This window comes from Podarcis vaucheri (assembly GCF_965113315.1).
Source record: "Podarcis vaucheri genome assembly, chromosome: 13".
In the NCBI taxonomy this organism is placed as follows: Eukaryota; Metazoa; Chordata; class Lepidosauria; order Squamata; family Lacertidae; genus Podarcis; species Podarcis vaucheri.
Genome location: NC_138751.1, coordinates 49,941,956 through 49,957,873, shown reverse-complemented (window position 1 = coordinate 49,957,873; position 15,918 = coordinate 49,941,956). Strand labels below are relative to the sequence as shown.

Below are 15,918 nucleotides of genomic sequence, written 5' to 3'. Positions count from 1 at the left end.
TAGATGATGTGTTGGTGTATTCGGAGAATGAGGAGCAACATGTGAGAGACGTCAGAGAAGTGTTGAGCAGGCTGCAAGCCAACAGGCTGTGGGTGAAACTGGAGAAGTGTCAGTTTCATACCAAGGAGGTGGAATTCCTGGGGTACCGCTTGTCAGACAAGGGGTTGGCCATGGACCCCGGCAAGGTTCAAGCAGTGCTGGAATGGAAAACACCCAAAACCAAGAAGGATGTGCAGAGGTTCCTAGGGTTTGGAAACTTTTATCGTAAGTTCATCCGAAACTTCGCCCACCTGACGGCGCCCATCACGGACTGTCTCAGCAGTAAAAAGAAGTTTGTTTGGACGGCGGAGGCGGAGCGAGCATTTGAGGAACTGAAAAGGGCCTTCGCCTCTGATGAACAACTTCTGCATGTGGATTTACAAAAAAAGCTGAGGGTCGAAACAGACGCTTCTGACAGAGCCATAGGGGCGGTGCTTCTTCTGCAGCCGGGGAAGGAGGAGTCAGAGTGGCGACCGTGTGCCTTCTTTTCGCGAAAGCTGAACAAATCCGAGAGGAACTACACGGTGTACGACCGGGAACTTCTTGCGATTCATGAGGCTTTCCGGAGATGGAGGCACCTGCTAATTGGTGCACAACATAAGGTGCAAGTGTGCACGGACCATAAGAATCTAGAGTATTGGAGAACTGCGCGAGTGCTCAACCAACGGCAGTTGAGATGGGCCCAGGAGTTCTCCAAATTTAACTTTGAGATTTGTTACGTGCCAGGCCCAGAGAACGTTAGGGCGGACGCTCTCTCACGCAAACCTGAATATTTGGAGGGGGAGGGTGCACCCGAAGAGACCCATGTCATTCCAGAGGACCGCTGGGTGTGTGGGGCGGCATTGGTGGGGCAAAGGGAACTGGTAGAGGGAACGGTGCAGGATGAATACGCCCAGGACAAACTCAGGGGTCTCAGGAGGGAGGGAGACAAACCCGGGGGTTTTGAGGAGAGAAACGGGGCGTTGTACTACAAGGGAGCGTTATATATACCTGAAGGGGAATTGAGGGAAAAGGTACTCAAGCAACTGCACGATAGCCCCACAGCAGGGCATTTTGGGCAACACAAAACCATGTGGCTGGTTACCAGGGAATTCTGGTGGCCCAAGGTCAGGGAAGATGTGCGGGAGTATGTGAGAGGGTGTGACCAATGCCAACGAGCCAAGGGGGAGAGGCGGGCACCGGCAGGTTTATTAGAACCACTACCCACGCCGGAAAGGCCATGGGAGGCAGTGGCAATAGATTTCATGACTGATCTGCCAAGGTCCAGAGGGAAAACAGCCATCATGGTTGTGGTAGACCTGTTAACCAAGATGGCCCACTTTATAGCCTGCTCACATGCGGTCACAGCGGAAGAAACCGCTAAATTGTTTGTGGAAAATGTGTTTAGGCTGCATGGCGCCCCCTTGAGGGTGGTTTCTGACCGAGGAAAACAATTTACTTCCAGGTTCTGGAGGAAGCTCATGAGCTTATTGCATGTAGAGGTGAATTTCTCAACTGCCCGTCATCCAGAAACCAACGGGCAGGCGGAAAGAGCTAATGGTGTCCTCCAGCAATATTTGAGGTGTTATGTGAATGACAGAGAGAATGATTGGGTGGAGAAGCTGGCGTTGGCAGAATTTGCCTACAACAATGCAGAGAACGTGTCCACGGGGATGAGCCCCTTTTTGGCTAATCACGGGTGTCATCCCCGAGCCTTCCCGGGGGGGAAGGGGAGAACTGGAGCGTTCCAGCTGCAGAACAGTTCGTTGAAGAAATGGAAGCGATCCATCGCCAGCTCCAACTTAACTTAAACAGGGCTAAGGAGGAATATAAGAGGCAGGCAGACAAAACCAGAAGGGAAGGGGAAAGCATTAGGGTGGGGGACCAGGTGTGGCTGTCCACCCAAGGGTTACCATTCAAAGGGGGTTGTAAGAAGTTAAGACCCAAAAGGCTGGGCCCATTTGAAGTCACGCAGCAGGTCAACCCAGTGGCTTTCAGACTCCGGTTACCGAACCACATGAAGCTGCACCCAGTGTTCCACAGGTCGTTGCTGTCACCGTATAAAGGGGACAGAGAAGGGAGGGTCAATAGGGGACCAGCTATGGAGGAAAAAGAACACAGCTACCATGTAGCGGAGATTCTCGATTCCAGGTGGAAGGGAGATCAAGTAGAGTATTTGGTAATGTGGGAAGGGGAGCCGGAGTCGGAAAACACCTGGGTCATGGCAGAGGATGTAGATGACGAGGTTTTGATAGAAACTTTTCATCAGAGATTCCCTCGTAAACCTCAGCCAGTGGCGAGGTTCCGGAGGGAATACTTCGCCACCACCGACGAAGAAGAAGAGTTGGAGGGGTTCTCTGATTCCGAGGCGGAGGAGGATTCAGCGAGCCGGAACAAAGACCGATGGAGGGAAATGTTCGAGACGTCTGAAGAGGAAGAGGATTCTTTTCGGGGTTTTAGCTCCTCACCGCCCAGAGGAGAGAGTAGGGGCGGGGGGGAAGGGGGCCCTGGAGGGGAGGTGGATGTCAGGGAACTGACATCAGAGGAAAGGGAGTTGGTAGGGCTCCCAGAGACTGGGAGAGAGTCAGCAGCCAAAGCAGGGACCAGCAGGGGGAGCGCGGGGTCTCTGGAGGAGGATCTCAGTAATGCTGAGAGAGACGCAGCAGCCCAGGCAGGAAACAGCAGGGGAGAGAAAGGGGTGAGAGACACGTCCAGCGAAAATAGCGGGGAGGTGTCAGAAGCAACTGTAGGGAGACCCATACTTCGCCGGAAGCTGCCACGTCGTGAGTCCAGGAGACGCGTTTCCATTAAGGAGCTTCTTTGCTGGAAACGCTTCCGGAGGCAGCCACTGTCAGACCCTACTAGTGACTAGAGCAGACATGTCTGAGGAGCTCTGTCACACACAGAGGTTTGTGGAGCCGCACAAACTCTGAGGGGGCACAATTTTAAGCACAAGCAGCTAATCATCCCCTGACAGATAATATGCAATTTCAAGCAAGTTGGCATAGAAGGGCAAAATTTGAAAATAATCACTCTCGTTTTTTAAAAAGTATATTTTAGCATGAATATGTTCACAGCTGTCTTTGAACAGGTTTAAACTTCATCTGAACAAAAACTATTTTTACCGGCATGCAAAGGAAACTATTTATTTCCATTAACTAGGCACAAATCAGATATAACAGAACAATTGCAAAAAGCAACCGATTCAAGTATTCATCGAGGGAATGAAATCAAGAGATAGACAGTTTTAAAATGAATGTATTTGCAAATGCATTCACTCCAGCTGTACATTTGAATAGCTTGTGTGCATTTTGCCATGTATCCACCAGAGGGTACATGTATATGAGAAAGAGAGAGATTGTGGTGGCTGATTTTATTTCCAGTACCTCCTATTCCACAGGCCTGGTTAATTGTGCACAGAAGATATGCAAGGAAATGTGCTCTTAGTGGTACTTACCTGTTCTGAAATCTTACTTGGTTATGTTAGATTCTAATTTTTAGAATCTGACCAAAAGCAACACAGGATGGGAACCCCACAGAATATTTTTAGAGCTGAGGAAAAGCATGTCAGAAGACACTCTTCTGAGAAAAATAAGACCACGTCACAGAAATTTCTCTGAATATTCTCCACCAAATGGTGGCCGCCATTTTCCCACCACCAGCACCACCTCCCCACACAATGCTCTGATGAAGCTCAGAGCGTTGTGGGAAACGCAAAATGGCAGCCGGGCTGTCACAGCATAGTTGCTGCTGTTGCTACTTCTTCCAGAAGTAGCCAAAACTAAACAAACAACACTGTAGGAAAGAACGTTGGCTATTCACCACTAATGGAAAATCTTACAGCCCCCCCCCAACAAAATGTTGGCAAATTTCTCCTCCCCCTGGAGAAATTTGAAGAAATGGCTCCTTCCATTTTTCTGCCCACAAAGAAGCGTAGAAAATTTCCAGAAGCCGTTTGCACACATCTCTAACATTATTTTTTTTAAAAGTGTTTGTTCTGCTAAGTTGTGGCAAAAAATGTTGCTCCTCTTCAAAATGGTGAAATGGGAAGAGTGTTAGTTTAGGCTGGAGACATTCTGGCCCCGATTCCCATGTGCTTTTAATGGAGACACAGCAGAGTAGCTGCAGCTTGCATTAGGTTAAGTTAATATTGAAGAGTGATGAATTACGTAGCTGCCTACCTTGAGTTGGAAAGTTTACTGTAGCTATTGGAAAGAAAGAGAAGAGGAAAGCGTAAGATGCATGTGAACAAGTTAGGCTACAATCCTATGCACACTTCCATGGCAGTAAGTCTCACAAAATTCAATGGGCTTAGCTCCGAGTAAGGGTGGAGGGTAGGATTTGATTCAATTTGCACTTTCGAAAGCAATATGAGAACCTTAATACAGCCATACTTGGATGAACTCTGCGTTATCCAAATTTGACATGCATTTCTCCAACCAAACATCGTTTACAAAATTAGGCAAAAGTGTGCATAAAATGAATATATTAGTGAAAGTAACAAAAATACATATTATGTGCTTATTAGGAGAAGAATAATTTTCGGGAAGAATTTTTTTTCTAAATCACATACTGCTGCAGAAATGCAGAGAACTTGATGTAAGATTGGGGAAAATGAAAACAGAGAGAGCCAAAATGAACACATCCTTCCACCCCTACTCCTGAGTAGTCACATCATGCATGCTTAGAGGGGGAGCTGCAGCAGTGGCAAAACAGCCTGGGTTCACAAGCACCCCAGAAACTTAAATACTTTTATAATGCTTCTCTGCCTAGGACCCTAACGAGCGCCACACGTTAGGATTTCAGACACAAAATGCCCAACAGCAACTCCTACTGCACTCAAACAACCAGAGCACCCCATATGCACAAGCAAGGAAAGCAGGCAACACTTGCATCAAAATCATAGAATCATAGAATTGCAGCATAGGAAGGGACCCTGAGGATCATCTAGTCCATGACAGATGGACATCCAACCTCTGCTTAAAAACCTCCAACAAAGGGGAGTCCACTTTCTTCCAAGGGAGTCCGTTCCATTGTTGAACAGCTCGTATCATCATAACATTTTTCCTGGTGTTTAGTTAGATTCTCCTTTCTTGTAACCAGGGCCGTCTTAAGCACATCGGGCGCTGTGGTGCAAAAATTCCTCTGGTGCCCCCCCAGCAACTCCAAAACAAGGGAGGGGGTGGTGGAAAATGTCCTCTGCCTCCCCCAACGCCCTGATCCCCGGCGTGGTGGCCGCTATCAAGCAGGAAAACGTACTGGCGGACAAGCTCTGCGGTGTCAGGGCGCCCGAGAAGGCAGTCCAGGAAGGCTGCACGCCGCCTTTCACCAGGAAGCAGGAGGAGGACAACAACCAGGAGCAGGGCTGTCTTTAACAGATACAGAGTCTCTGCAGGGGCTTAGGAAGGAAGCTGCACGCCCACCAGCCATATATCGTATTTTTTGCTCTATAGGACGCACTTTTCCCCCTCCAAAAATTAAGGGGAAATGTGTGTGCGTCCTATGGAGCGAATGCAGGCTACTTGGCTTCAGCGATAGCAACGCGAAGCCTCCGAAGCGCAGAGGGAGCGCTCCCTCTGCGCTCCGGAGGCTTCGCATTGCTTTCGTTGAAGCCTGGAGATATGATAGGGATAGCCGCCTGAAGCCTTTGGAGCACAGCGTGAATTCCCGCTACGCTCTGCAGGCTTCAGGTTCCTTTTGCTGAAGCCAGGAGAGCAAGACTCTCCTGGCTTCAGCAGAGAGGGAGAGCTGCGCAGCACCACTTCGGCCAAGTGGGAGGAGAAATGAAAGGGGCCCCATTTCTCCTGCCGCTTTGCTGAAGGGGCGCTGAGCAGAGAGGGGGAGAAATTTTTTTTCTTGTTCTCCCCCTCTAAAACAAGGTGCACCCTATGGTCCGGTGCGTCCTATGGAGCGAAAAATACGGAGGTTGGCGGGGTGCAGCTGGCAGGTGTGCAGGGAAAGGGGAGGCTGCCGGCAAAGCTCCCCTACTCGCTAGGGCACCCCTGAGAGGCAGCGCCCTGGCGCAACGAACCACTAACACCAATTGGGAATTGGGAAGATGGCTCTGCTTGTAACTTGAACCCATTGGTTTGAGTCCTACTCCCCAGAGCAGGAGAAAACAAGCTTGCTCCATCTACCATGTGACAGCCCTTCAGACATTTTAAGACAGCTATCATATCATCTCTCAGTTGCCTCTTTTCCAGGCTAAGTCTACCCAACTCTCTTAACCATTCCTCATAAGCCTTGGTTTCCAGACCCTTGATCATCTTGGTTGCCCTTCTCTGCACATGTTCCAGCTTGTCAATAGCTTTCTTCAATTGGGGCACCCAGAACTGGACACAGTATTCCAGGTGTGGTCTGACCAAGGCAGAATAGAGCAGGGCTATGACTTCCCTTGACCTGGACACAAGACTTCTTCTGTTGATGCAGCCTGATTCTGTCTTCTGTGGCATTAGCTATCCCTCCCAGTTTGGTGCTGTTAGGTTGTGGGTGAACATATCAGACGACACAGCGATTCTCCAAACAGCTCTTGTTTATTCACAGGCCAGAACAGAACTGAAGGGTTCAACCAGCCTGCTTATATAGAGCTCCACTACAACGCAACAGTAACCACTTTCTATAACTATCCCATCACTGAACATCACTTTCAATCCCTTATTTGCATATGTGGACCTGAGTGAAAACTATCTACAGTATCCCCCTGCTGGCCCAGGGTGAGAATCTCAGTACATAACAGGTGCCATCTGCAAATTTGATGAGCATCCCCTCAAGATCTCCATCCAAGTCATTTATGAGGATATTGAACAACAACAGGCCCTGTAAAGAACCCTGCAACACCTCCTTTTTCCAGGATAATGAGGAACCATTAGTGAGCACGCCTTGGGTTTGGTCAGTCAACTAGCTACAAATCAATCTAAGTTACCTTGTCCAGCCCACATTTTATCAGCTTCTCCACAGGAATATCACGGGCGACTTTGTCAAAACCCTTACCAAAATCAAGATACATTGCGTCCACAGGATTCCCCTGTTCCACCAAAAAAGGAACTGAGATTCATCTGGCATGTCTTGCTTTTGAAAAATCCATGCTGGGTCTTAGTAATCACGGTATCCTTTTCTAAGTGTTCATAGACCAACTGTTTAATAACCCGGTCTAGGATCTTTCCTGGATCAATGCCAAGCTTCCTGGTCGGTAGTTACCCGAATCTTCTTTTTCCTCCTTTTTGAAAATGAGGACAACATTTGCTCACCTCCAGTCTGCAGTGACCTTACTTGTTCTCTGCAAATTCTAAATGATTATAGACAGAGGCTCTGAGATTACACCCCAAGCTCCTTTAATATCTGAATTCATTTAAAATAGCTAGCTGTTCCCTTACCACCTCTTTTCCTGTCTCAGGCTGCAGCTCCCTCTTTGTATCATCCTACCTCTTGAGAGTCTCATGGACTGCAAGAAGATCAGACCTATCCATTCTGAAGGAAATCAGCCCTGAGTGCTCACTGGAAGGACAGATCCTGAAGCTGAGGCTCCAATACTTTGGCCACCTCATGAGAAGACTTGACTCCCTGGAAAAGACCCTGATGTTGGGAAAGATGGAGGGCACAAGGAGAAGGGGACGACAGAGGGCGAGATGGTTGGATAGTGTTCTCGAAGTTACCAGTATGAATTTGACCAAACTGCAGGAGGCAGTGGAAGACAGGAGGGCCTGGCATGCTCTGGTCCATGGGGTCACAAAGAGTCGGACACAACTAAATGACTAAACAACAACAACACCTTTCTTTAACCCAAAAATCCTTCCAATAGCTTCAAGGAGCCATTTTCCTGGAGATGATGATACTTCGTGGTGATGAGGGGCACCCTTGGGGAGGAAATTTGTCCCCCTTTGTACTATGAAATGTCAAGGTGACAAAGTTGTTCAGAAGAGGATGTGGGAGTTCCCAAATACTTTCTGGCGGCTAAGCCCCAGGCACACAGCATTTGCAAGCGACAAGGCTTAGCATTGTGATACTTTCCCCCCCTCCTTTCTGTAATCTGCCTCTTACAACACACAAGAAAGGAATAATGGACTCCTGAAACCTGTATGGCGAGTCAACCCTCACCCACAGCTTGAAGGGGCTTTTTTGCTTTCTTTCTCTGAACAGGACACTTCAAACAAAAGAGTGCGGGAGCCAGCATAAATCACAGAAAAGAGTTGGCAGCAGTCCTTTGTGTGCGTATTACAGGCATTTAGATTCTAGCAGGCAGGCAGACATTTGCAAAATTCCATACGAACAGTTTATAGCCATGCACAAAACTGGTGGGCAGCCATTTATCAGATTTGTGGGCATGCTGTGATTCTGTGGAAGCAGCAAACAGAGCACAGATGCATATGAAGGATACACAACTTCCTTGTCTATAAATCTCATAAAAGAAGCAAGTATTTCGCTCTAATGATTGTAAATATATGCTTGAAAATATTTGGTCAACGAGATGTGATCTCAGAAGCTAACAGGATGACTGATTGCCAGTAGCTGGGTTTCAGGACCAATAACACTGGCATTCAAACTTACATGTCTGTTCCAAATTTGCCAACGGAAGATAACCAAGTCTCCAAGTTATTTGGGAGAACTCAGGATGCACCTCATATTTCCTAGCATATATCTGTTGAATGGTTACTTTAAATGTAAAGGTTCATCATTGTTCCACTCGATGTGTATGTCTTTAAAGGGCCAGAGCAAGGGCCAGAGCAAGATAACGAGACCCAGCTTTACAGCTGTGAAACATAGCAGGTGCTGCTGAGTTGTACTGATTAAGCTGTGTCAGCAATTGGACGTAGTATATAAGGAGCAGCACCTAGCTCTCCCATTACCCTGGGGGATGGGTTGGTGGTTGGGTCTGGTTTGTTGATGTATTTAGTGTAAATGGAGTTTTTGTTTTTCTTATTAAAACCTTGTTTAAGTTATTTTTGAGTCCCTTTTTAATGCATGGTCTCCCCAGCAAGCTCTCTGCAGCGCTACCATACTTCAAAAAAGCCAACAATATCACCAATGGTTGAATGACAACTCTCTTGTACGTAGAAGCATGCAAATCCGTATTGTACTCGAGTCGCCAGGAATATATCATACTGGTTACACCCGCTGCCAAAAAGATCATAATCTTCTTTCCCTGCAATTATGGCAAATGATAAGAATATGCCCTGTTGCCATTCTTATCCTAATTCCTAAACTAGTGTCTGGAGGCGTTTCTGGGGTGCAGTAGGGTGAACAATCTGAGGCTGAATCCAGGCAAGGCAGAGGTCCTTCGAGAAAGAAGATCACTTGCTCTGGAAGGTTGTTTTCAATGGGATTACACTCTCCCAATGGATCAAATACATAGTTTGGGAATCTGCCTCGTCAGCCTAGGTGGCAGTGGCGATGGCAGGATTACATTTTATCCCTTTAGGCTGGTATGCCAACAGTGGCACTGTCTAGAAGGCTGAGGCCTAGTCGCAGTTGTACATGTTCTAGTTAAAGTTCACAATGGGTTACTGCAAGGCACTCTGCATGAGGCTGCACTTAAAGATGGCTCAGAATATTCAGGTGCTTCAGAATGTGACCTACCATATCCTGAGGGCTGTCTAAAGCATATCTGGCGCCGTGGTGCAAAGATCCCTCCGGCGCCCCACCCCCCGTTTCCCAGAGTTGTTGACCTTTTCCCAAGCCTCTGCAGGAATCGCTCTCCTCACACGGAGGCTTGGGAAGGAAGCTGCACGTCCGCACGTCCACCAGCCATATGGTAGACGGGGCGCAGCTGGCAGGTGTGCAGGGAAAGGGGAAGGGGCCGGCACCAGCAAAGCTGCGCAACTCCCCTTGCTGGGGCACCCCTGAGAGGCCGGCGCCCTGGCGCAACGCGCCAGTAAGCCCAATGGGAAAGACAGCTCTGCATATCCTGTTGAAAATCAGGCAGTCCAACTGCTTTTGCTGGCTTCCCCTTGAAAGGACTTTATTTGTTGTGCTCATTTGTTGCTGTAGGTCTTGGTTATGTTTATACATTGGTTTTGGGATGGATGTCTGTCTTATCATTGCTGGTTTATTAATTTTCTGAGTGGTAGATACTGTTGTTTTTATGGAACATACGGTATTTTTCACTCTATAGGACGCACCCAACCATAGAACGCACCTTGTTTTAGAGAGGGAGAACAAGAAAAAAAAATTCTCCCCCCTCTGCTCAGCGCCCCTTCAGCGAAGCGGCAGGAGAAATGGAGCCCTTCCATTTCTCCTCCCGCTTCGCTGAAGGGGCGCCGCACAGCTCTCCCTCTCTGCTGAAGCCAGTAGAGTCTTGCTCTCCTGGCTTCAGCAAAAGGAACCCGAAGCCCTTGGAGCACAGTGCGAGGTCCCGCTGCGCTCCAAAGGCTTCAGGTGGCTATCCCTGAAGCCTGGAGAGTGAGAAGGATCGGTGTGCAGCTCCCTCTGCGCTTTGAAGGCTTCGCATTGCTATCGCTGAAGCTAAGGAGCCTGCATTCGCTCCATAGGACGCACATACATTTTCCCTTAATTTTTGGAGGGGGAAAATTGTGTCCTATAGAGCGAAAAATACGGTGCCTTAAGAGAGCTTGGACTCATAAAGTGGGGCAGAAATGTCTTAAATAGAAAACACTTTAACAATTAACGAAAGTGTTGAATAGCAGAACAAGAGCTAGCAGCAACTAAAAATGGCATGCCCTGAAATCAGCTTACATTTGGGTCTTGGCCAAGAGGGAAGACTCATTATTATTCTGGCCTCTGCGCTATAGTTTTAGTGCCAGAAAGTGTAAAGGTAAAATTTGGGAGAATATTCTGTTTGTTAAAGCTGCTATGGCAGGTCCATGGGAATCTCTTCTGTCTTTGTTTATCCCATATATGTTAGGCAAACTTGTAAAATAGTATCTATACACCCTTAGATTAGACCGAGAAAACTGGAAAACCAGGTCAGTAAAGATAGCAACTGAGTAGCAATCCAGAACCTAGAAATGTGGTCAGAGTTGTTGCTAGCGGTTGTTGCAAGCTTGGCTTACATGAACAGCTTTAAACGTATTTTGGATAAAAGGGGTGTGCAAGTTGGATTGGTGTTTTATGGTATTGCTGCTTTATATGATATTATATTTCCGATGCATTCATGTACCGTGTGTTTGTGAGCCACCCAGAGCTACACTGTCCAAGTGCTCAGAGTGCCATCTTCCCTGGTTCCCAGGGGTTCAGGAGAAAGGCTGAGGTTCACCATGGTTGTCCCTGAATACCTGCTTGGGCAGTTTAAAATCACTTCTGTTATAATGGCTGGTTGTACTTTCTAAACCAATTCTATGTGTGGATGTCAGGGAACTGGAGGCAGAGAAGGGGGAGAGAATGGGGACTTACAGAGATCAGCCTCCGTTAATTAGCAGCTGTTCTTCCTCGGACAAGTAAGGTGACGAAGGGCTGTCAGGAGGCAATGAATCTGAGAGGGGGGAGCCACTTCCAGGGCCCAGCCACTCTCGTAACAGGGGAAGGAAGGGGGTTGGGCTCAGGAAATGGATATGCTGGGGGAAATGGAAAGCCTCTTCAGTCGAGGCAACTGACTCACCATGATGGAGACAGACTTTGACTCACCATGATGGAGACAGACTTTTTGAGCTCTTGTAAATAGCTTGAACGGGACGTGGGTGGCGCTGTGGGTAAAACCTCAGCGCCTAGGACTTGCCGATCGCATGGTCGGCGGTTTGAATCCCCATGGCGGGGTGAGCTCCCGTCGTTCGGTCCCAGCTCCTGCCCACCTAGCAGTTTGAAAGCACCCTTAAGTGCAAGTAGATAAATAGGTACCGCTTTATAGCGGGAAGGTAAACGGCATTTCCGTGTGCTGCTCTGGTTCGCCGGAGCAGCTTCGTCACGCTAGCCACATGACCCAGAAGTGTCTGCGGACAGCGCTGGCTCCCGGCCTCTAGAGTGAGATGAGCACACAACCCGAGAGTCTGTCAAGACTGGCCAGTAAGGGCAGGGGTACCTTTACCTAAATAGCTTGAAGAAACCAATAAATCTTTGTAAATATGGCTGGATTCCCGGACTCTTATCTCTACTAGCACCCACCAATCATTCCTGACAGTGGACCACTGGCAGTGTCTTTTCTGCTGGCCCTTGATCCCCTTTTTTGTAGAAGAGGGTTCCTAGTTCGTGCTAGCTGTCTAAATTAAAACACTTCTTTTCAAGTTGACTTGCCTATCTAATTTTTTACTTTTTGACAGCTGCTGTGGGATTCACCTTATTCACATTTGACAGGGACTAGAGAACACTAAAGACTTTTTGCAGAGCTAAAATGCCATGGATACCCATTTAAAACTCAGCATACTTTGTAGTATCTTGACCAACAAATATCTTAGTGGTGCATGGCTCTCAGTAATCTCCATTCTCCAGCCTATGCACCCAGTACAGCTTCAGAGCTGCTGAAGGAATCGTTAAAGAGAGAGTCTTTAAAATGGTCTCCCATCTGCTGTTCGGACTGCAAATACATGGCGGTCGACAAAGAGCCGCCCAGAATGCAAGAAGATTCAAGCGCAGTGCCAAAGCAATGATATTTCTAGCAACCCCCTTTTGGAACACCACCCAGTTTTTTGTACTTACAATTGCTGATAAGATGTTCACCGTTGGCTTTATTAATCTCTGGAAAATAAGGCAAAAGAGGCAGTCATGTTAGCACTGTCACTTGGAGCTCTTTCCATGGATGGGAACGGACTTTCAAGACTTTGCTTGCAAAAACTGAGCTTTTAGTTAATAACTGGACCATAGCAATGGCTTATCTAGTTCAGCATCTCTCTCTCTCTCTTTATTAATTTAAACTTGTATTTGTACATGCTCTTTTCTTATAATTTCTAACTAAACAAAAGTAAACCCAAGTAAAAAATCCAATAAACTAAATTATATAAAAACAGACTTCCTGTCATTTCCCATTGTAAGTTACATTTACGACATCAAATGTACCGTACTTATACTTCTTACCTTACTCTTACTATAGTTTCTAGTACTTACTTATAACATATCATACCGTTTTTCCTTGCTTAGCATTATTTAATTTACACAAGGGTCATTCAAACGCTGCCACAGATGTTATGTCGTTATATTTTTGTAGGCATTTCTTGCACATATCCCATTTTTGCATAAATGTTTGTTTTGTATTTCCCCTTAATCTATCTGTCAGTTGAGCCAATTCTGCATAGTCTAATAACTTATTCTGCCATTCCTTTACTGCAGTGTTTCCCAACCTTTTTTGGGCAAAGGCACACTTGTTTCATGAAAAAAATCTCGAGGCACACCACCATGCCAGATGGGGAAAGGTCACTTTTTACTTATGTAAAAAAAAAAAAAAATAGTAACAGCATAGAAGGCAATGGTTAGGCTAGCATCCCTCTTCCAAATATGCTAGGTTTTTATTTGCAGGGACTGTTCTACATGGGAAAGCATTCAGCACTGTCATTCTCCCATCTGCCATCTGAATTGGTACTATTCTGGGTCAACTTACTCTGCTGCACGTGTAGATGAAAATGGCACCAAGTGTGGGGGAGGGGGCAGAACAGGTTTCAGATACAGGATATTAAGCATACACGTACTTCAGATTGAACTGGTTGCTTGCTTTGCAAGTTTTCATTTCCCAAATGACTGCCTTGGCAAGCGCAATACCTACCAGGCTCAACGCCGGTCTCGCGCTGCCGCTTCCCGCGCTCTCAAGGACCCGGGAGGAGGAAGGCGTGAAGGGAATCCCGAAGGCGCGAAAACCTCGTGCATGTGCAGGCCTTCCGCCTGCGACAGCCCAGTAGGCCGGCCGAAGCGAGCTAGCGTGCGGCAGAGCGGCGATGGGATGTGGGAGGGAGCTCGCTCGCCGCCCCGCGTGTGCCTATGTGGGGCACGTTACAGCCCCGTGACATCAGCGCCACGCAGGCAGCCAGGAAGGCAGACGGCGAGAGCCCCGCGCTGGGCGGCCTCTCCTCGCCGCCGCCGCCCCGCCTCTCGCCGCCCGACTCGCCCGCCTCCCTCCCACGGCACACCAGGCAACGCCTCGCGGCACACTAGTGTGCCGCGGAACACCGGTTGGGAAACACTGCTTTACTGTTGGTACTTTCCCCCCTTTCCAGTTCGATGCAATTAATAACCGGGCAGCGGCTGCTGCATATAAAAACATTTCTCTTATAATTTTTGGGATATCACTGCCTAAAATTCCAAGTAGAAATGTTTATGGCTTCTTTGCAAATGTTAATTTAAAGATCTTTCTCATCTAGTCCAGGATCTCAACTAAATACCTCTGGGAAACCCACAACCAGGACATGACAAAAATAGCCCTCTTCCCCCTCTTGCTCCCCAAGAACAGGTATTCATAGGCATTCTGACTGTATTAGTGGAAGTAAAATAGCCATCAAGACTAGTAGCAACTGATAGCCTCCATAAACTGAGCTAATGCACCTTGTAAATTTGTTCAAGTTAGTGACCATCTTGTGGGGACAAATGCCATAGTTTAATGCAGTGTTTCCCAACCGGTGTTCCGCGGCACACTAGTGTGCCGCGAGACGTTGCCTGGTGTGCCGTGGGAGGGAGGCGGGCGAGTCGGGCGGCGAGAGGCGGGGCGGCGGCGGCGAGGAGAGGCTGCCCAGCGCGGGGCTCTCGCCGTCTGCCTGCCTGGCTGCCTGCGTGGCGCTGACGTCACGGGGCTGTAACGTGCCCCACATAGGCACACGCGGGGCGGCGAGCGAGCTCCCTCCCACATCCCATCGCCGCTCGCTTCGGCCGGCCTACTGGGCTGTCGCAGGCGGAAGGCCTGCACATGCACGAGGTTTTCGCGCCTTCGGGATTCCCTTCACGCCTTCCTCCTCCCGGGTCCTTGAGAGCGCGGGAAGCGGCAGCGCGAGACCGGCGTTGAGCCTGGTAGGTATTGCGCTTGCCAAGGCAGTCATTTGGGAAATGAAAACTTGCAAAGCAAGCAACCAGTTCAATCTGAAGTACGTGTATGCTTAATATCCTGTATCTGAAACCTGTTCTGCCCCCTCCCCCACACTTGGTGCCATTTTCATCTACACGTGCAGCAGAGTAAGTTGACCCAGAATAGAACCAATTCAGATGGCAGATGGGAGAATGACAGTGCTGAATGCTTTCCCATGTAGAACAGTCCCTGCAAATAAAAACCTAGCATATTTGGAAGAGGGATGCTAGCCTAACCATTGCCTTCTATGCTGTTACTATTTTTTTTTATTTTTTACATAAGTAAAAAGTGACCTTTCCCCATCTGGCATGGTGGTGTGCCTCGAGATTTTTTTCATGAAACAAGTGTGCCTTTGCCCAAAAAAGGTTGGGAAACACTGGTTTAATGATTGTGAAGAAGCCTCTCATTTTATCTGCCCTGAGTCCCACTGTTCAGCATCCTGGGATGACCCTGGGTTCTGGTATAAGGATAGAGGGAGAAAAATACTCTTCCTATCCACTTTTCCCACTGGTTGCCCAGATGGCTTCTCAGGGGCATAGAGCCTTGCAGATCCCAGACCAGTTGCAATGTGAAACTCCTTGCAAACATTGGGGAACTTCCTCAGGCAAAACATTTGAGGTTATTTCAGCAGGAGCCAAAAGAGGTTGCAGAAGACAGGGGTCTCATCTTCGGGGGCCAGAGCAGTAATAGTTTCGCACATCCCTCATCCTCGCGTATATAATGCAACATCCACAAGTAGCTTGCGCCATTCATGGTGCGGAACTGTCACCAGCCAATCACGACTGCCTTTTCATTTGTAGGGATAAAGCTATAATCTATTATCGTATTATTCATTCCCAGTGCAGCAATTTGCATAGTGCAACTCGTGCATTTTTTTAAAAATGGGCGATGTTTGTTATTGCACATATTTAAATCCAAATCATTTATTAATCAAAGACTCTTATGAAAAGACTATGTTATGGATATTAATAAGT

The 15,918-nt window shown here is 47.8% G+C and overlaps 1 protein-coding gene across 4 annotated transcripts in view; it reads right to left on the bottom strand.

Annotated features, from left to right (window-relative positions):
* Window positions 1–15,918, bottom strand: part of LOC309516264 (transmembrane protease serine 11G-like) — a 74,935-nt gene that overhangs the window by 15,175 nt on the left and 43,842 nt on the right. For 3 of the 4 annotated variants that reach the window (XM_082195014.1, XM_082195015.1, XM_082195016.1), the window contains 2 exons: window positions 12,601–12,639; window positions 4,200–4,223 (listed from right to left, as the gene is read on the bottom strand). In XM_082195014.1, the coding sequence (XP_082051140.1) occupies window positions 4,200–4,223; window positions 12,601–12,639 (63 nt within the window). The remainder of the gene's footprint in view (window positions 1–4,199; window positions 4,224–12,600; window positions 12,640–15,918) is intronic. The other variant, XM_082195017.1, reaches the window with a different exon arrangement.